Below are 22187 nucleotides of genomic sequence, written 5' to 3' on the forward strand. Positions count from 1 at the left end.
TTTTATTTTCTGTTGTCATCTTTTGAGCATTGTAAATTATGAAAGAAATTCAGAACTATAGCGCTTCTCAAATCGGCCTCTATGTTCCTTCAACCTAAGAGTGCCCTCTTCTGGCTTCATGATTCACATTCAGCTGGTTCATTGATGTTGAAAATAAGTTTAACGTGAAGATGATGGAAAAAAAAAAACAAAAAAAACAAAAAAAAAAACTATTCTGAAACCTGGAATAATAAAGGCTTTCGCTCTCCTTTTTAATATAACAAAAATGAACAAAAGTCCAATTGCAAGTATAATGGTTGTTTCCAGCAGTGGAAAGGAGGGTAAAATGGAGAGTTGTTGTTTGATAGGTATGGAAAAGTTCTGGAGATTGGTTGTACAACAATGAGAATATACTTTACATTATTGAACTGTACACTTAAAAAATGCTAAGATGCAAAAGTCTATATTATGTATGCTTTACCGCAAAGCATACAAACAAACACAGATAAGTAAATACATCTAATTGTGGTATAAATAGTCCATGTTGATAGAAGCAGCTCTAAGTTGGGATTATTTTCACCTCAAGTCAAATGTTTACCATAAATTAAACCTAGTTGAAGTTGATAAAATTTTTAATTCCTGTCATTTTACTAACTAGGCACATATTTCTCTTAATTTACTAAAACTATAGCTATAGAACAACTTAATTGCAACTCTTAATGTCTTTAGTCTTGAAGATTTAGACACCCATGTAAACATATTGTGGAAATATTACTTTATTTGCTTTAATAAATAATAAAATATTCTTCAGTTTCTAAAAATAAAAACTCCAAGTTTTGATTTGTATATCTGAGTGAAAGGCACTTACTGAGATGAAAGGAAAAAACCTAGGAAAGAAGCAAATTTGATGGAAGAATAGACCAATGGTTCTCAACTGGGGACAATTTTGTACCCAAGGGGACATCCGGTAATGTTTGGAAATTTTTTTGGTTATCACAACTCGGGGAGTGGGGAGTAGTACTGGCATATAGTTGGCAGAGGATTGGCTTAAGACATCGCTAAATGGTAAACTCTGGCCACCACTACAAAGATTGATTTGGCCTCAAATGTCAGTGGCACCAAGGTTGAGAAACACTGGGTTAGAATCTTCTTCTTTGACCACTCTTTCTCAGCCTTTGTAGCAGGCTTCTTTTCTTCTCTCTGTCTCTAATTACTCAATATTCTGTTTTTAGTTCAATTATCTTTTCTCTTGATTTTCCCTTGGGGATATCATCCCTTCCCTTGTCTTTAACTATCACCTCTATGTTGCTGACTCCCACATCAGTATGTCTAGTTCCAAATACTCTTCTAGCTCTAAAATACTGCCTTTTCAATACCTCCCTCACATCTTTTCGTTAAGCTAGAACTACATCTGACTTTTCTGTCTTTCGTAGTAGCATTTGGTACAAAACCGCAGGGTCATTTATTTCCCAAACATTTACGGAGTACCTAATTTGTGTAAAGGGCTGTGCTGGGTACTTGGTGGAAGGTAGCAAGGGTGGAGATAAGAGATAGTTATAGTAGTAAATGCTTTACATGTATTATCCCTGGTTATGGCAACAGTTTTGCAAGGAAAAAATTATGGCTTGGAAACCAAAGTTCCAAGAATTTAATTAATTACTTAAAGAGCGCAGAGCTTGTAAACAGCAGAGTAACAGCCACTTCTTCCCTTACATTAAGGACTAAGCTCTCTTCATTAAAAACAAAAACAACAACAACAACAAAAAAAAAAAAAAAAAAAAAAAAAAAAAACCAAGAAACAAACAAAAACCGCTGAGGACAACCCTGAAAAACTGTGATCTAGTTTGTCCATAGCTAAAGGGGTATGAATGTGTAGGCTATTTTAATAATGAAGGTCTAAGAAGTTCCAGAAGCCTTTTCTTCTGAGACACATGGTACTTTCTTCTGGTTACCATAAATCGTAGAATATAACATGTCATCAGTGGTAAGATGGGTTATTATTTTCCACACCTACAAGAAAGAAAAAATAAGTTGTCAACTAAAGTATAGTGTACCATCAATTGTCAGGTCGCAGAGATTTCCTAGATGTTCAAATGTGGGGGAAGAAATACAGTAAGCCTTCAAAAATTACAATTTGTTTTAAAAATATAAAGAAAAATTGATCTTAGATTCTGTGACATACAGCGAATTCATTTTCCACATTCAATTTCCACAGTTAGTGCTGGTGTGCTGTTCTGCACTTTAGTCAACTTACATGTTTGCATAGTGCTTTTTAAATGGTCGTAGCTAGTTTCACAGATCTGTGATGTGCATCTGCAGCTGGCTTGTAAAGCTCTTCTTTGGTTACCGCCCACCCCCGCGTCCCTCCCACACATATAAGCCATTCAGAGTTTACCACTTAAAGATAAACTTGAATTTCTTCTCATCTTAAAATTTCATAAATTATATTAAATTCTCCATAAATTTATTTACATTTAGTGGGGGTGGGGCGCGATGAAAAAAACACTATATTAAATAACGACCTCGCTTTTTAACACCCATCCTAGTAGAAACGTTAACATCGGATGGGGTAGGGAGGAGGGGTGGAGGCGGAGAAGGGATGTACGTCTCAGGATACAGGAAATACGGTAAGAGCGAAACAGGAGGAAGCCAGCTCAGTGCCTGGAGGGGACCCGCCGCCATCTCAGGTCTCTTGGCTTTGCCAGGGCCCACCGGAGAAAACTGACGCCCTGTTTCTATAATCCTTATGGGAGACCAACCTTGTGCCTCCGGGAGATCCACTCTCCCACCTGGAAACACACGGGAAGCCAAGCCTCCAAAAAAGCGCTGCCTCCTAGCTCCGCGGTGGGATTATCCAGAAGGAACTCCCAACGGAGGTAGTACCACTCTCCCCTCCGCACCTCCTCCTCCATCAGCCGGCCTGAAGTCGCACCCTCCTCCTCCGGAGAAGTAGAGAAATAAATCTCTCCCACCCCAAACCAGGTCAGATTCTTTCTCATCTAGGACACCTAGGCTCTTTGAAACTTATTATGCATTCTCAAAGATCTCCTTCTCCTTTTCCCTGTTCTTTCCACGATTTCAAAATAGAAGAAATAACATGCAGGCATTAAGCAGCTCTTTCACAAAATATGCTTGAATGAAATGATGCATATTTAATGACATTAAATAATTATTTTTAATATTTTAGATGAAGTAATTGTAGTTATATTTTCTAAGACATAGACTTGAATCTTTTGATTTGTTTGAAAGTAATTCATTGGTGCCAAGGTGGAGGGAAGGTATAATAAAAATGTTCATGAGTTGATAATTTAAAGCTGGGTGATGTATTTGTGGGAATTTATTATACTATTCTCTTCACTTTTGCGTGCATTTGAAAAATTTTTATTTTAAAAAAATGCCTGGTTCAAGACCAATAACAAGCATCTATTGAAACAAGCATCTTTTGCGTGCATTTGAAAAATTTTTTATTTTAAAAAAAATGCCTGGTTCAAGACCAATAACAAGCACCCATGTCCAGAACTGTGTTAACAGAGGGAAGTGTAAGGTGAGCCTTCAGAAGTGTACGTCTTTCTCTGTGTAAGGCAGGAGAGTTAATTATATATATATTTTAAGCTACAATGTGTTAGTCAAATCCAAGTGCCATAACATTTGCTTGTTCAAGGTATTCAGGAAGCGTGGAGGATGGACCAAGTCACTGCCTGGTAGTAATCATGAGCCATCAACGACAAAAAAAAAGAGTGGGGGGCAGGCGTGGTGGTGCAGGCCTATAATCCCAGCCCTTTGGGAGGCCGAGGTGAGCAGATCAGGTCAGGAGTTCGAAACTAGCCTGGCCAACATGGTGAAACTCCGTCTCTACTAAAGTTACAAAAATTAGCCGGGCATGATGGTGGACGCCTGTAATCCCAGCAACTCTGGAGGCTATGGCAGGACGATCGCTTGAACCTGGAAGGCAGAGGTTGCAGTGAGCTGAGACTGCGCCATTGCTCTTCAGCCTGGGCAACAATAGCAAAAACTACGTCTCAAAAAAAAAAAAAAAAAAAAAAAAAAAAGGAAGGAGGAACTTTGGGTGGGCCTTAAAGGGTGAGTGACATATGCCATGTGGAGGGGCAGGGAATGTTTTCCAGGCCGAGGCTTTCCAGAACAAAAGGCAGAGTTCTTCTGGAAACAGCTTGGCTGTAATTTTGAATTTTGAATCTATAAGGACCAGGAGGGGAAGATAAAGTGCTTCAGGGCCTTAAATGTTATGCTGAGCATATAATTCATTCCAATATCCAGCAAGTGATACTATTTGTATTTTAAGATCCCAGTTCTTACTATCAGAAAAGCAACCTCTGATATTAATTTGGATGAACTTTATAGAATGCAAAAAATAAAACTGAATCTGACACAAATTTTATAGATACTTTTTATCCAAAGGAAAGAAGCATCATTTGTGCAGTAAACCTTTATGAAGCCCTTGCAATGGGTAGAAATTATTCTGAGAGCTGTAGGGGATGGATGGCCAAGGCAGTGCCTAGTACATAATAGGAGTGAAACAGATATTTTGAATAAATAAATCAATGAATGATGGGACAACATTGGTCACCAAAGAAGTTATAGACATTGGGTTTGGTGGTAATGCATAGAAAAAGAATGAGGTCTATTTTACTTGAAAGCATCTCCCTGTCATTCCATACAGCTTTACTTCTATCTCACTTGTTTACCTTTATTCAAAGGGGTAGTGGAGTGGAGGGGTTGCAGGGTGGAGGGTGAATATTTCGGAGACAGAAAACAAAAGAGCAGCCGGGCGCGGTGACTCACGCCTATAATCCTAGCACTTTGGGAGGCTAAGGCTGGTGGATTACCTGAGGTCAGGAGTTCGAGAACAGCCTGGCCAACATGGCGAAATCCTGTCTTTACTAAAACTGCAAAAAAAAATTAGCCAGGAATGGTGGTGGGCACCTGTAATCCCAGCTACTCGGGAGGCTGAGGCAGGAGAATGTATTGAACCTGGGAAGTGGAGGTTGCAGTGAGCTGAGATCATGCCACTGCACTCCAGCCTGGGAGACAGAGCAGGACTCCGGAAAAAAAAAAAAAAAAAAAAGAAAGAAAAAGAAAGAAAGAGACAGAGAGAGAGGAGAGAGAGAGAGAAAGAAGGAAGGAAGGAAGGAAGGAAAAAGAGCAAAACAGGAAGTGCAAGAGCTACATAATATCCCCCCAAGTGATTCAAGTCACTGAAAATTGTAATAATAGCCAATATTTACTAAAGATTTATGTGCCAATTTTATCTTCTTTCTTTCTTTTTTTTTTTTTTTTTTTTTTTTTCCTGAGACAGAGACTTACTCTGTCGCCCAGACTAGAGTGCAGTGGTGCAATCTTGGCTCACTGCAGCCTCTGCCTCACGGGTTCAAGTGATTCTCCTGCCATAGCCTCCTGAGTAGCTGGGACTACAGGCGCGCGCCACCACACCCAGCTAATTTTTGTATTTTTAGTAGAGACAGTGTTTCATCATGTTGGCCAGGATGGTCTTGATCACCTAACCTCGTGATCTGCCCGCCTCTGCCTCTCAAAGTGCTAGGATTGCAGGCGTGAGTCACCATGCCCAGTGCCAGTCTATGTGCCAGTTATCTAAAGGGCTTTGCATGTTATAATTTATGTAATCACAACTCTACTAGAGAAGTTTGTATAGGCCAAGGGAAGTTATATGAGTTGCCACAAGTTACACAGCACGAAGTGGCTGAGCTGAGCTTTGAACCCAGAACATTTGATTCGAGTTCATGCTCTAAACTGCTATGTAATACATCCCTTCTAATACTATGTATACAACTGTTTTATAGAAATATATCATTGAAATTGTGGCAGGGAAAGGATAATGACTTGAGGAGACCAGGAGACAGAGAGATGGACAGAAACAGAAAAAAAAGGATGTCACAATATTTTTTTACTATTTTTCAGTCTTTGAGGGATTGCAGTATGACTCCATTTCCCTGGTGCATTCACGTAATAGTTCACTTGGTGAAAGCAATGAAGATTATTTACAATGCTACCCTGCTTTTTCTGATGTCCTGCACCTGGAAGTTGTGCTTCTTAAGGTAATCTCTTTACCAAAAACTATTAAAAGGAGGAGGAGGAAAAAAGTTGGTTTTGACACATTAAAAAGTAGCCAAACAAAACACAAAAAGATAGCAGCAAATGATAAAATTGAAACTACATTCTACATTATATGAAAACATACTCATAATAATGTAATCTAAAGAAATGTTTTGTTAGATTCATTTATAATTACCTTATAGTTTATATTATCACTGTGAAATATATCATCTTTTTAACTACATTTTCTAATTATTTATGGTAAATGGGAACATGATTGACATTTTTGTATACTGATTTTATATTCTGTAGCCTTCTTGAATTCTGTTTATTCTAATAATTTATAGATTTTCTTGGATTATCTGTTAATTGTATTTTGAATAATGACAGTTTCTTTCCAATATTTCTTTAGCTTGTATTACTGTGCTAGCTAGGATCCTTAGTTCAAAGAGGAACAAGAGCATTGGTGGAGGATTTCCTTATTTTGTTCCGAAATTCTACAAAAGTTTCACTTTTTTTAGTAGATTGTCTTTCTCAAGTTAGGGAAGTTTCCTTATATTCCTAATCTGCTGAGAGTTTTTATTACAAATATTATGAAGTTTCTTCCCATCTATATGTATTGACATTAATATCACAGTGTGACCATGTGATAAATTACAATAATCAATTTTCTAATATATTTCTTGCTTTTGCTTTCATCAAGCCTCACCATTGGATATTTTGTTTTCTATTTTAATAAATTTTATTTTTTTATTTTGAACATTCTTCTTTTGTTGCTTTCTCTCTAATTGATTGAGTTAGATCTTTAGCTTCTTAATTTTCAATGTTCTTCTGTAAGATAAGAATTTAGAACTATACATTTCTTCTACCACCTTAGAAATAGTTCACAGGTTTTTATATATAGTATTTTTATCATTCAATATTATTTTTAAATTTCTCTTACGATTTTTTGACCCATGGTTTTTTTTTTTAAATTTCTAACCATATGGGATTCCTTTTTAAAAAATTGTATTATGAAATCATTAACCTCATTCTAGTTTATCTTTTTTTCTGCTTTAAATTTTTTTAATCCTTCGTATAACAAGATACAAAATTATACATTGGCTGCTCTTCCCAACAGAGTTTGGCAATATAAAACATTTTCTTTCATTAAATACATAGCAAAAGCATGGTTCTGATATTTATTGATGTTATTGTTGAATTTTATACTTATGTTTTTAAAATTTTTATTTAATTTCACACTTGAAAAACTGGGAATATTACAAGAACTCCCATAATACCCTTTACCCACATTCACCAATTAACACTTTATCACATTTGCCTTATCATTCTGTTTTTCTCTTCCTCTCCTTCTCCCTCTCCTATTTGACAGTATTTGCAAACAGTAATTTGCCAAATGTCAAAATATTTGCCAAATGTCAAATCCTTCTCCTTCTTAATATGTCAGTGTTTATTTCTTCAGAATGATGATTTCCTCATACATTCTCAGTAAACGTGTCACAATCAAGAAATTTGATATTGCTCTGATATTATAATCTAATCCATATTCTGATGTTACCAGTTGTCCCAATAATGTCTTTTATCGTTATTTTCTTTCCTTGTTCAAAGTGCTAATCCAAGATGATGCATTACATTTAGTGTCATGCCTCTCCAGTTTTTAATATAGAAAAGTTCCTTGACCTTTCTTTGTCTTTTATGTGTGTAGAAAAACAAATTCAGTTTCTCTCATTATATTCTCACAACCCCACTTCTGACACTGATTGTGTGGAAAAAAAACAGGTTTTCTTTGGCTCTTGCACGACAACAACCAACACAGAAAACTTTTGGCCAAATATATTGGGATTTCTTCTCACCAACAGGCAAGTAAACAATTCTACAGTGGACACCAGCTTGGTGTGCTCCAATCCAATTCAATTCTGAAGCTATCTCCCTGAAGAAAGTATCAGATCCCACAGATTGAGGGCATAGTCCCACGAGACTGCCCCAACTGTAGACATCAGTTTCAATTCTGGGCCTTTGGAACTTTTAACTGACCAGCTTCAAGTTAGAGTTCCCATAACCTCTCTTTTCAGGCTCACATAATTTGCTAGAACAACACACAGAACTCAGGGAAACACTTACTTGCATGTACCTATTTATTCATAAAGGATGTTTTAAGGGCTACAAATAAACAGCCAGATGAAGAGATGCATGTAGTGAGGTCTAGAAGGGTATTGAGCACAGGAGCTTCCATTCCTGTGGAGTTGGGGTATGCCACCCTCCCGGCATGTGGATGAGTTCTTGTTCATCCTTCTATAAGCCTCCACAAATTCAGCTGTACTTAGTCCTCTTGTGCTTTTTATGAAGACTTCATTCGATTGGCATTATTGAAGCATGGAAAACCATGTAGAAATGTGATTGGACTAAAAGGGTATGATCTAATACCAATAGATTCAATGGAGAAACTCAGCAAGCCTTGCCTATTCAGATTCTTCTTAGCTTCTTTGTGCAGCGTTCCTTCCTCCTGGGTATGGGGCAGGACTCTTTCTGAAATGGGAGTCTTATGACCCATAGTCAAACTAGGTAGGTCAGAGAATTACTTCATGGCCAGCTCCAAGACAGAAAGCCAGGTGAAGTTTAGAGTGTATTTTTAGTTTCTATGGCTTGCCTTCGGGAGAAAGAAAAGAAGGTGAAAGGGGGCCGGAGAAAGTCAAAAAGAGATTCTGATTTCGGAAGCCTAAAATGCTCCAACATTATACATATGTATACACATATCCACACACAGATACATTACACACACACACACACACACACACACACACACACACACTCTGACTGTCTCTCACCTTTATTTCTCTGAAGCTGTTTCAAAGCTGCTTCAGGAACCAAAGACAAAAGACCAAATACTTAAACAAAATATATGCCTATTGTTTTAGTCACTTAGGAAATTACAAGAGCTTTGGGAGTTATGAGCCAGGAACCATGGACAAAAACCTATATATATATATATATATATCACAATATCACACATCAACAATTGATAGTTGTGTAAATATAGGACACTTATTTCATAGAATGTCCTTCAATGTAAATTTGTGTGCCATATCCCCATTATTATATTTAGAGTATGCATATGAGCAAAAACACCAAAGGAGTAATGTGTTCTTCTCAGGACATCATATTGGTGGCACATGATGCTGGTTTGACCCCTTAGGAATAAAGTTAACTTTGATTACTTAGTTAACATTGTGAATAGTTGCTAGATTAATCCACTTTACAATTATCATTTTCCTTTTTATAATTAATGATTTTGCTGGGAATACTTTGAGACTATGTACCTATCCTGTTCCTCATTATACTATCATCCACTAGTTTTCAAATCCATTGATATTTCTTTACTGAATCAGATATTACTATGATGAATGCAAAATGGTAATTTTCAAACTCCATCATTTTTACTACATTTATTAGTTTATATTCTACATCAAGGTAAAGGTTTTTCTCCATTTATTTATTTATTAGTTTGGGCACGTAGACTTTTACTTTATTTTTTAAATACCCTATTGTTATTTATTTTAATGCTCGAATTGTCTCTGTTTTAGTGAGTGGCTGCCCATTAAAGTTGGCTCTCCTGTCTTTTGACATGTCTCATCATTGTTCAACACATATTTTTACTTACTTTAAAATTTCTTTACTTCCTTACTTTCAGGCTTGTTGTGTACTTCCTACCCCATTACTCATTTCTCTACAGACCTCTGTTATCGTTAAAGGAGACAGTATTTAGAAACTAAGTCATGGTATATGGCTGTTTTTTAGCTTAATATTTTGTTACTGTTTTCCATTTAAGAGACAATATTGTTTATATGATAATGATTATTTAGAGTTTGTTGAAACTTGCTTTATGTCTTAGAGAACATGATCAACTAGTGTTTTATGTGTGCCTGGTAGGATTGTGTATCTAATTTTTGCATGTAGTGTTCTGTTAATTAAATTTAATTATGTTGTTTAAATTTTCTCTAATTTTTTTGTTTGCTGGACCTATCAGTTACCGAGAGAGTTATAATCTTCCACTGTAATTGTGGATTTGTCAAATTCTTATACTTTTGACAATTTTTGCTTTGTATACTTGAGGCATTGTTAGGATGTACATACAAGTCTAGACTAGATACATATTTTATAATCTTATGAACCCTTTTTGTCTTTTTGAATGTAATTTTTTTGTGTTTGCTGAGTCTTTTTAAATTTTTAAAATTTTTCTGGGTACCTAGTAGGTGTATATATTTATGGAGCATATGAGATGTTTTGATACATACATGCAAAGTGTAATAATCACATCATGTACAATGGGGTGTCCATCATTTCAGGTATCTATCCTTTTGTTACAGACAATTTAATTATACTCTTTTAGTTATTGCAAAATATACAGTTATATTCTTATTGACTACAGTCACCCTGTTGTCCTATCAAATAATAGACCTTATTCATTCTTTCTTTGTACCCATTAACCATCCCCACTCTTCTCCATCATCTATTACCCTTCCCCGCCTCTGGTAACCATACTTCTAATCTCTGTCTCCATGAGTTCAATTGTTTTGATTTTTAGATTCCACAAATAAGTGAGAACATGTGACGTTTGTCTTTCTGTGCCTGGCTCATTTCACTTAACATAATGATCTCCGGTTCCATCCATGCTATTGCAGAAGACTGGATCTCATTCTTTTTTTATGACTGATTATTACTTCACTGTGTATATGTACCATGTTTTCTTCATTCATATGTCTGTTGATGAACACTTAGGTTGCTCCCAAATCTCAACTATTGCAAACAGTGCTGCAACAAACATGGAAGTGTAGATATCTTTTTCATATACTGATTTCCTTTGTTTGGGGTATATACCCAGTGGTGGAATTGCTGGATCATATGGTAGGTCAATTTTTACTTTTTTAAGGAATCTCCAAATTGTTCTCCATTGTGGTTGTACTAATTTACATTCCCACCAACAGTGTGCAAGCAATCCCTCTTCTCCACATTCTCAACAGCATTTGTTATTGCCTGTCACTTGGATATAAGTCATTTTAATTGAAATGAGATAATATCCCATTGTAGTTTTGGTTGTATTTCCCTGATAATCAACTACATTAAGCACTTTTTCACATGCTTGTTTGGCATTTATGTATCTTCTTTTGAAAAATGTCTGTTCAAATCTTTGTCTCAATTTTGATCAAATTATTTGATTTTTTTCTCTTGAGTTGTTTAAGCTCCTTACATATTTTGGTTATTAATTTTTTGTCAAAAGGGGAGTTTGCAAATATTTTTTCCCATTGCACCTTCACTTTGTAGACTGTATTCTTTGCTGTGTAGAAGCTTTTTTACTTGATGTGATCCCATTTGTTCATTCTTGTTTTGATTGCCTATGCTTGTGGGGTATTACTGAAGAATTTTTTGCCCAGACCTATGTCCTGGAAATTTTTCCCATATTTTCTTGTTGTAGTTTCATAGTTTGAGGTCTTAGTCTTAAATTTTTAACACATTTTATTTGATTTTTGTATATGGCAAGAAATATCTATCTAGTTTCATTTTTCTGCATATGGATATCCAGTTTTCCCAGCACCATTTATTGAAGAGACTGTCTTTTCCACAGTGTATGTTCTTGGCACCTTTGTGGAAAATGAGTTCTTTAGGTGTGCGGATTTGTTTCTGGGTTCTCAATTATTTTCCATTGTTCTATGTGTCTGTTTTTATGACAATACCATGCTATTTTGATTACTGTAGTTCTGTAGCATAATTTGAAGTCAGGTACTATGATTCCTCCAGTTTTGTTCATTTTGCTTAAGATAGCTTTGGCCATTCTGGGTCTTTTGTGGCTCCATATAAATTTTTAGGATTTTTTTTTTTTCTATTTCTGTGAAGAACGATTTTTGTATTTTGATAAGTATTGCATTGAATCTGTAGATTGCTTTTCGTAGTATGGACGTTTTAACAATATTGATTCTTTCAATCCATTAATGTGGACTATCTTTCCATATTTTGGTGTCCTCTTCAATTTCTTTCATTAGTGTTCTACAGTTTTTATTATAGAGATCTCCCACTTCTTTGGTTAATTACTAGGTATTTAATTTTATGTTTGGCTATTATGTGGAATTATTTTTAAATTTTTTTACAGATTAGTCACTGTTGGCATACAGACATGCTACCGATTTTTGTATGTTGATTTTGTATCCTGCAACTTTACTGAATTTATCAGTTCTTATGGTTTTTTTTTGTGAAGTCTTTATGCTTTTCCAAACACAAGATCAGATCCTCTGAAAACAAGGGTAATTTGACTTCTTCCTTTCCAATTTGGATGCCCTTAATTTCTTTCTCTTGTCTGATTGCTTTAACTAGGACTTGCAGTACTATGTTAAATAACAACAGTGACAATGGGTATCCTTGTCATGTTTCAGATCTTAGAGGAAAGGCTTTCAGTTTTTCCCCATTTGGTATGATACTAGCTGTGGGTCTGTTATATATGGGTTTTATTACGTTGAGGCATGTTCCTTCTATACCGATTTTTGAAGGTTTTTATCATGAAAGCATGTTGAACTTCATCCAGTGTTTTTTCAGCATCAAGTGAAATGACCATATGGTTTTAATCCTTCATTCTGTTGATATTATGTATCACTATTGTTGAACCATCCTTCCATCCCAGGGGTAAATCTCACTTGATCATCATGAATGATCTTTGTAATATGTTGTTGAATTCGTTTGCTAGTAATTTGTTGAGGATTTTTGCATCAGTATTTATCAGAGATAATATTTTTTCTTTTTATTTGTTTTTGTCTGATTTTGGTATCATACCTCGTGGAATGAGTTTGGAAATATCCCTTCCTCCTGTATTTTTCAGAATAGTTTGAGTAGGATTGGTATTAGTTCTTCTTTAAATACTTGTTAGAATTCAGCAGTAAAACCATTGGGTCACAGGCTTTTCTTTACTGGAATACTTTTTATTATGGCTTTAATCTTGTTACTTGTTATTGGTCTTTTCAGGTTTTGGATTATCTTCATGGTTCAGTCTTGATATGTCATATGTGTAAAGGAGTTTCTCTATTTAGTCTAGATTTTCCACTTTATTGGCATATAGTTGCTCATAGTTGCCACTAATGATCCTTTGAATTTCTGCAGTATCAGTTGTAATGTCTCCTTTTTCATCTCCAGTTTTATTTACTTGGATCTTCCATCTTTTTTTCTTAGTCTGGCTAAAAGTTTTTCTATTTTGTTTAACTTTTCAGAACACCAACTTTTTATTTTATTTACTTATTTATTTTATTTTATATTGTTTCCTTCATTCCAATTTCATTTATTTTTGCTCTGATGTTTATTATTTATTCCTCTAATTTTGGGTTTAGTTTGCTCTTGCTTTTCTAATTCTTTAAGATTCATTATTAGGTTCTTTAAGTTTACCTCTTTTTTGATTTAGGAACTGATAGCTATAAACTTCTCTCTTAGTACTGCTTTTGCTGTATCACATAAGTTTTTGTATGTCGTGTTTCCATTAATTTGTTTCAAGAAATTTTTAAATTTTCGTCTTGGTTTCTTCACTGACCCACTGCTTATTCAGGAACATATTGTTCAATTTCCAGGTATTTGTATAGTTTCCAAATTTCTTCTTGTTATTGATTTTATTTTTCTTCCATTGTGGTCAAAGATGCTTAATATTATTTCCATTTATTTGAATGTTTTAAGACTTATATTGTGACCTAACGTGGCCTGCTTCAGAGAGTGATCCATGTGCTGAGGGAAAAAATGTATATTCACAGCCATTGGATGAAATGTTCTGTAAATATCTCTTAGGTTCATTTGGTCTCTAATACAGTTTAAGTCTGCTGTTTCTTTGTTAATTTTCTGTTTGGAAGACCTGTCCAATGTTTATTTGTTGTTAACATAGCCACTCCGGCTTTACTTTTTTGGTGGTATTTCTTTTTCCATGATTTTACTTGCTCACTTTTTTCTTTCTTTTATCTTTTTGTCTTTTATGAGAACATTTATAGTCCAACATGTTCTGCCCAAAAATAAATGCATTGATTTGTTTGTTTGTGAATTTACCAGTAGAATTTATAATTAGTATTAACGATAAGCTTCATATATCCAAACATTATTTTTTTCTTTTTATTTTATAAAATTTAAACTCTACAGAATAGTCAAAAGATAACTTTCATGTACTGTAGTGCTCTTCTTATCCAAGGAGAATATGTTCCAAAACCCCCAGTGGATGCCTGATATGAAGAGTAATTAATCCTATAGACACTATGTTTTTTTCCTACACATACATACGTATGATAAGATTTAATCTATAAGTTAGGCATAATACAAGATTAACAACAATATTAATAAAATAGAACAATGATTACAATATTCACAGTTTCATGGACAGAAGACTCATTCTTACCATAGGTCTTAGCAACTTCAACATATGATTTTTTTCTTCCCTTATTAAATTGAAAACTTTCTCCTTTTCAATTAAAGGAAGCACTTTACAGCTTCTTTTTAGAATATGTGAATTGCCAGCATTATTACTCTTGCACTTTGGAGCTACTATTAAGTAAAATAAGGATTATTTGAACGTAAGCACTGTGAGACTGCAACAGTTTATTGGATAACCAGGATGGCTAGCAAGTGACTGATAGGCAGGTGAGGAATACAGCATTGATGTGCTGGACAAAGGGCTGATTCACATCTGGAGCATACATGAGATTTCTTCACACTACTCAAAATGATGTGAAATGTAAAACTTTTACAAATTTTTTATGGAATTTTCCATTTAATATTTTCAGATTGCAGTTAATCATGGGTAACTGAAACTGTGGATAAGAGGGGACTACTTTAGATTCATCAGTGCATCAATTTGGCTACATACGGCTTATCTGTCTTTCTAAATACTGTATACATATACACATTTTTTGCTGAGCCATTTGAAAGTAAATTGCAGATATCATGACATTTCAACTCTATACACTAAATCATATATCTCTTAAGAACAATTAAATTACTATTACACCCAGAGAAACTTAACATTGATACAATACTATTGTCTAATATACTACCCATATCAAGTTCCCACAATTTTCCTAACAATATCCTTTATAGATTTTTATTTGTTTTGGTCCAAAATCCAGTCAAGGGTCATGCATTGTATTTAGTTGTCATGCTCCTTTAGCCTTTTAAAATCTAGAATAACACTCTCTTTTTTTTTCTTGTATGTTTTTGGGACATTGGCATTTTTGATGAGTCCAGGTAGTTGTCCTCTATATGTCTCATAATATGAAGTATGTCTAACTGTTTTCCCATGATTAGTGTAAGCATTTTTAGCAAGAAGACTACATGGATAGCTGGGTGGGTATTTTTACTTCCCCCTTAAGAAAGTTACTTTTTTGGACACAGGTGAAATTATGGTTTATAATTTGCCCCATATTCCCTGTCTAGGTTACCTGTTTCCAGAAATGCTCAGCATTAAGAGGAGTTTTTATATCTATTCTGCCATTATATTTTGCTACCTCAGAGCATTTAGTTAGTCCAACTCGTCTGTCTCACAAACTTCCACAATCAACTCAATAGGAAATAAAGGTTTTTTTCAGCAGCTTCATCTATAGCCTCCTTAAGTACTTTTTCCTATGACTTGGTCACTTTTTCCCCTCTCATTTTATAAGGACTTTCTCATACTACTCTATATTGATCATTATTAAGAGGCAATTATGATATGATCAACTTCCTCTCCTGATAATCTTAGCTCCTCACATGTTATCATAGCATCTAGGTCTTTTGTCTCTTTGGGAAAATAAACCAGATTTTATTGCATGGACTCTGTATTAGTTTTATGTTTCTACCATAAGAAATTGATTGCAAATTTAGAAATTTAAAACCACATATTTGTTATCTTATAGTTATAGGCCAGAAGTCTGTTACGGGTCTCATTAGACCTGATGAGAAGTCAAGCTGTTGGCTGACTGCATTCCTTTCTAGAGGCTCTAGAGGGGAATCGGTGTACTGCCCTTTTGGTTATTGGCAGAATTCAGTTCCTTGCCACTGTAGATCTTAGATCCCTTTCTTGCTGGCTGTCAGCTGAGAGCTGCTCCTAACTTCTAGAGGTCACCTGTATTCCTTAGATTGTAATCTCCTTCCTTCATCTTCAAAGCCAACTATGGCAGATTGAGTCCCTCTCATACTTAGAATTTCTCCATTTTATTTTGTCATTACATCTTTCACTGACTCAGCTGGGGAAAGGTCCTCTGCTTTTAAAGACACATGAAATTATTAGAGTATGCCCACCCAAATAATTCAGAATATTCTCCCCCATCTCAAGATCCCTAACTTAATCATATTAGTAAAGTTCCTTTTGCCTTGTAAAATAACATAGTCATGGAATCTTGGAATTGTAGTATGGACATCTTTGGGTGGCCATCATTTTGTCTACCACAGATTTTATTATAGCAGCAAGCCAAAACCTGACACCCAGTGTATGATTCATCCATTCTTTTATTCAACAAACACAAATATTAAAGAATGCCTATTAAGTTGAGCATGTATTAAATTCCAGGCATTTTTTTGTGCCAAAGTGATAAAAATATAACATCTAACTCACCAAGGAGTTCAGAAACTGGTTTGGTAAGTTCTGTAGATAGATATTGGCACAGAGTTCTATAAGAGAATATAAGAAGGCATATGAGCAAGACTAGAAGAGCCAGAAATGGCCTCCTGTATCAATCAGTAACTAAGCTCGGTCTTTGAAATGGAGTGAGGTATTAAGTAAGGATGGATGATTGTAGATGGATAAAGAACTTCAAGCAGTGAGAAAATAATGACAAAAGTTACAGAGCTAAAGATAGGCTTCTTTGGGGAGGCCGTGGAGATGTATGGTAGGTAGCTTTCCCGGAGTGGAGAGATGGAGCTAGATCAGCAAGCTGAACCATAAACATGAACTTTGTGTGCCATGCTACAAAGGCTCAAGATCGATCTGTGGGAGATGGGAAGTCACTGACAATCTTGAAGGAGCATGCTGTGTTCACATTTATATTTTACATAGATCATACTGATGGCCATGTGGAGGATAGTATAGTAGAACAAAATTGGGGAGAGAAGATCATTTGAGATGCTTGTATGAAAATCCTGACAAAAAGTGATGAAGGCCTAAACTCAGCCCATGGTAGTTGGGATGGAACACAGATGAGTAGATGTGAGAAAGGCTTTTGAAATATTATTGATGAGATGGTATATCAATCAGGATTCAACCAGAGAAATAGAACCAGTAGGAGATATATATTAATAAATGTATTGTAAAGAATTGGCTTGTGGGGGCTATGTAGGCAAGTCTGAAATCTGTGGAGTGGGCTTTCAGGAAGTACAGATTGGAACTCTCGGACGTGGGGTGAAGTTGATGTCCTCAGGTTAAATTTCTTCAGGGAGGCCTTAGCTCTGGTCTTAAGGTCTATCAGCTGATTGAATCAGATCTACCCAGATTATTTAGGATAATCTTCTTAAAGTTAACTGATTATAGACAGTAATCACATCTACAAAATAACTTCACAGCAAAACCTAGTTAAATTGAACAACTGGGGCCTCTAGCCTATCCAAATTGACGTATCAAAAGACAATCACAGATGGGATGTAGAGGAAAACAGAACAATAGAAGGTGGTTCTCAAGTTTGTGGCTTGAGTATTAAGTGAAATCACTAACTGAGTTATAGAATACAGGAGGAAGAGCAGGTTTTCAACGTTTTCGTTAAGATACCTAGATGGAGGTTCCTGGCAAACAGATAAAGATCTGAGATTGCAAGAGAAGTGTTGTCCATATAAGTAGATTTAGGAAACCATCAACATAAAGGTAACAGATAAAACCAGGGGAGTAAATTAAATAATCTAGAAGAAGGTATTTTTGAGAAAAGTTATGGAGTGAGAAGGAAATTCTGGAGACCTCTAACATTTAAGGATTATCTAGAGAAAGAAGAACAGATAAAGGAGTAATAGGATGAGGGGGAAACCTGAAAGAGTTTGATACCCTGATTAAGAAAAATACAGTGAACAGCAGCATCATACACATTAGAGGGTTCAGTACTGAAAAATATTCATTAATGTGTAAATTAAGCTTATTGGTGAATTTAGCAGTAATGTTTTCCGTATTGTGAGAGCAGAGGCCAGATTACAGTGAGTTGAAGAATTACTAGGAAGTGCCAAGTTGAGGGTAGCTGGCATAGCCCACTCATACATAGGAGATGGGATGAGAATGGAGGATAAAAATTGGACAATACTTTATAATTAAATAACAAGAAGATTAAGAGCCAAGGGAGTATTAAAAAATAGTGATATGAACTTGCACAATTTTATTGACTTAAAGTAACAAGAAAAGGGGTAGAGACGGATGAAATAGGAGAGGAGAGTTCAAAGTTACTGAGAAAGAAAATAAATAGGCCTAGTTGTTAGAGAGGATGCAGTACCAAGAGAAGGACTTGTTTCCTTCTTTGGATGAGACTAAGGTATTGGTACTCAGTGGAGGTAGTATATTCCTGAGATGGTGATTGGAAAGTTTGTGAAAGGCATTTAAGATAATGATTATTGAAGGGCTTCCTGACATATTGTGGGGAGGGTCAATATTGCTAAATAACCTGCAGTATGCAAGACAGTTTGCACAAAGAAATTTTCTATATTCCATACAACTTTTGAACGTATCATTGGATGTTCACATAGGTGAAAATCCTATTTATGTTCATCTAGACTTTGAATTGAACTCCGTTTTATATATAAATAAGCAAGTTTTGATATACAGTGACTTTTCCAGGAGTGCAACTACCATGTAATCCAAAGTAAAAACCTTTGTTTTATTTAGAACTTATCAAGAATGTTTATCATTTTGGAAAATCGTGATACCTACAAAAATGCTGCTCTTGGATATTTGAAATCCAGATATTACACATGCATCAGTCAATAATTGTAGCTGCCACATTTATAGGCATTCTCTGTATATTTTTTGCATAATTCATTGTTTTCTAGTGTTGTCATGTCCCCGCATTTACTCACTCTGACACCTAGGCTGGAGTTCGGTGTCAGAATCCCAGCTCACCACAGCCTTGACCTCCTGGGTTCTAGCGAGCCTCCTGCCTCAAGCCCCCAAGTAGCTGAGACCACAGGCATATGCCATCATGCCCAGCTAATTTTTGGATTGTTTGTAGAAATGGTGCTTCTACATATTATCCAGGCTGATCTCAAACTCCTGAGCTTAAATGATCCGCCCGACTCTGCCTCCCAAAGTCCTAGGATTACAGGCATGAACCTCCTGTGCCCAGCTGCACATTTACATCTTAAAATGCATTATATTTTATTAGAATTTACTTTCTCATTTCTATTTCATATTATAGAAATTGATTTTTTTGAAATTTTTATTTTAATATAATACAGTAAGCATTAAAATATTTAAGAAAGGGAGCCATATAGAATTGGAAACCATTGGCACAGGAGAAATAGGATAAGAATGAGTGTAAATGCTGATGTTTTAAACAACAATGAAGAGATTTGTGACAATGGCTAATGCATTGTGCTTTGTGGTAGAGGTTACCATAGCTCTAATTCCCAAATCCAATGACTAGATTTCCGGCTTTATCTTGATCCTTCCGTAATGTTTAAAACTCTCTGCTTTCTTCCTTTCTGCAACATACTTCTCTTCTTGTTCTCCTTTTACATATTTGGCCATTGTTTCTAACTATCTTTTTCCCAATACCTCCTTGGCCTAGATCCTTAAATTGAGTGGTTCCTGAATCTTCCTATTTCAATTCTCACTTCTGCTTGACAATCTCACCCACTGCCCTGGGTTAAATAAAAAAGATATATGCTGATGACTTCCAAATCTGTATTTCTAGTACAGGCTTTATGCCAGGCTCAAACTCATGTAGCCATCTGCCTGCTAACTCTTTCTCTGTGATTGCCTTATCACCTTAAACTGAATGTAACCAAAACTGAACACTTCATCACCCTACCAGCAGCACCACAAACCTCTTTATTCTTTATTCTTTATTGTTGGTACCAGTACTCCTAAGGCAAAAACTAGGGCATATGTCACATTTATTCTCTCTCTCTTACCTCCACTTTTTAATCTGTCACCAAGTCATAATGGTTATTTCTTCAAAATGTCCCATGATTTTTAATTCTGTTTTTCATTTCCAAAACTCTAGTCCCATGCCCTGGTTTGGAGCACCACCGTTTTTCTCCTGAACGACAATGATATTTTTCTAACTGATCCCCTGCCTCCTGTACTGCCTAGTGACTTTTGGCACAACCTTTAGAATGGCCTCTAAAAAAAATATCTGATCACATTGCTCCCCTACTTAAAATCCTTTAATGATTTTTTTTTTTGCTTTCTATGAAAATCCTTTAATGATTTCTTGCTTTCTATGATAACATCTAAAGGCTTAGCATGACCAGAAAGATTCTGTGTGACACACCTCTTACTCAAGCCTTATCTATTGCCGCCTATTCCTACATATCATCTCAAACTCACACAACTTTTTTTTTGTATTTTATGTGCCGCTAGGGTTTTCTTGAACATGTTATTATTTCATGCAGATTCGTCTTTACCATTTCTGTGCCTGGTATTTGTCTATTATTGCACATGTCAAACAATGACTTGGTGAATGTACGTTGAATTCTCAGTGTAGTACCTTTCATCTAGTTGATTAGGAATTTAAAAAAGAATGAAAACGCACAACCGAAGTTATTTGGTTTGTTTTTAGGTTTTTGCTTTTCATTGTGGAATAATTCATAGTAAAGTACATAAATCTTAAGCATGTAGCTCAATGAATTTGTACATATATACTAGTGTAATCAACACCTAGATCAAAATATAGAACATTTCCAATATCCCCTAAAAAGCACATTTGTGTCCTTTTCAAGTTAACATCCACAAAATGTAACCACTATTCTAATTTCTGTTAACATTAATTAGTTTCACCTATTTTTGAACTTTATATAAATGGAATGATAGGATATGTCCGGTTTTTAAAATTTAAACTTTCATTTTACTTGTAGGGGCTACATAGGCAGGTTCATTACGGGGACCTATTGCACTGGCACCCCCTCCCTCCCCCTCAGTAATCTGCAATGTTTATTGCTCCCATGTTTATATCCATATGTGCTCAATGTTTAGATCCCACTTATAAGTGAGAACATGCGGTATTAAGTTTTCTGTTTCTGCATTAATTCATTTAGAATTATGACCTCCAGCTCCGTCCATATTGCTGCAAAGGACATGGTTTCATTGATTTCTGTGGCTGCATAGTATTCCATGGTGTAAATGAAACATTTTCTTTATCTGGTCTACCACTATTGTACAGCTAGCTTGATTTTTTTAATGGACACCTAGGTCTTTGCTATTGTGATTAGTACAGTAGTAAACATATGAGTGCTTGTGTCTTTTTGGTATAACGATCTACTTATTGATTATGTATACAGTAATGTGATTTTTGGATTGATTGGTAGCTCTGTTTTAAGTTCTTTGAGAAATTTAAACTGCTTTCCACCATGGCTGAACTAATTTGCATTCACACCAACAATGTATAAGTGTTCCCTTTCCTCCATAGCCTCACCAGTAGCTATTGTTCTTTGTCTTTTTATAGAGCCATTTTGATTGGTGTGAGATATTTTCTTTTTTTTTTTTTTTCTTAATAAAGAAAAACTTTATTATGGAAAACTTCAATTTTATAGAAGTATAGTAAGAACACTGTAATAAAACCAATTCCATTTCAACAATTGTCTGTTCATGGCCAATCATGTTTTATTTTATTTCTCCTACTCCTGCCCCCTGCCATTTTTCCTCCCCAGCCTATTTTGAAGCAAATTCCCAGACATCCTATCAACTTATCCTTCACTGTATCTTTCACATGAACACATTCTCCTAATTCAGTTTCTTCTCCATAAAAATTATCTATATGAAGCAGGCTCTGGTGATAGTTTATTATAGAATATGAAAACTATCATTTTTTCATAGTTAAAAAAATGGCAAAGGAGTCCAGTAACCTGATAAACTTTCTCAGTATGAACCTAATTTTTAAGAAACATTTTACTTCTCTTATTATGGCCACCCTCATCTTGGATGGAAGTTCAGATTATAAATTTTATGTTCTTTCTAACTTGGAAGACCATGA

At 35.3% G+C, this 22187-nt stretch overlaps 1 protein-coding gene across 1 annotated transcript in view; it reads left to right on the forward strand.

Moving 5' to 3' along the window:
* The first annotated feature begins 2595 nt into the window (after positions 1-2595).
* The window catches only part of NBDY (negative regulator of P-body association), a 128797-nt gene continuing 109205 nt past the window's right edge, over positions 2596-22187 (forward strand). The window contains exons 1-2 of the mRNA XM_032266093.1: positions 2596-2961; positions 5914-6050. Of these exons, the coding sequence (XP_032121984.1) occupies positions 2726-2932 (207 nt within the window). The 5' untranslated portion in view covers positions 2596-2725 and the 3' untranslated portion in view covers positions 2933-2961; positions 5914-6050. The remainder of the gene's footprint in view (positions 2962-5913; positions 6051-22187) is intronic.

The sequence above is a fragment of the Sapajus apella genome, unplaced genomic scaffold, assembly GCF_009761245.1.
Source record: "Sapajus apella isolate SASKATOON/1434 unplaced genomic scaffold, GSC_monkey_1.0 scaffold154, whole genome shotgun sequence".
Classification (NCBI taxonomy): domain Eukaryota; kingdom Metazoa; phylum Chordata; class Mammalia; order Primates; family Cebidae; genus Sapajus; species Sapajus apella.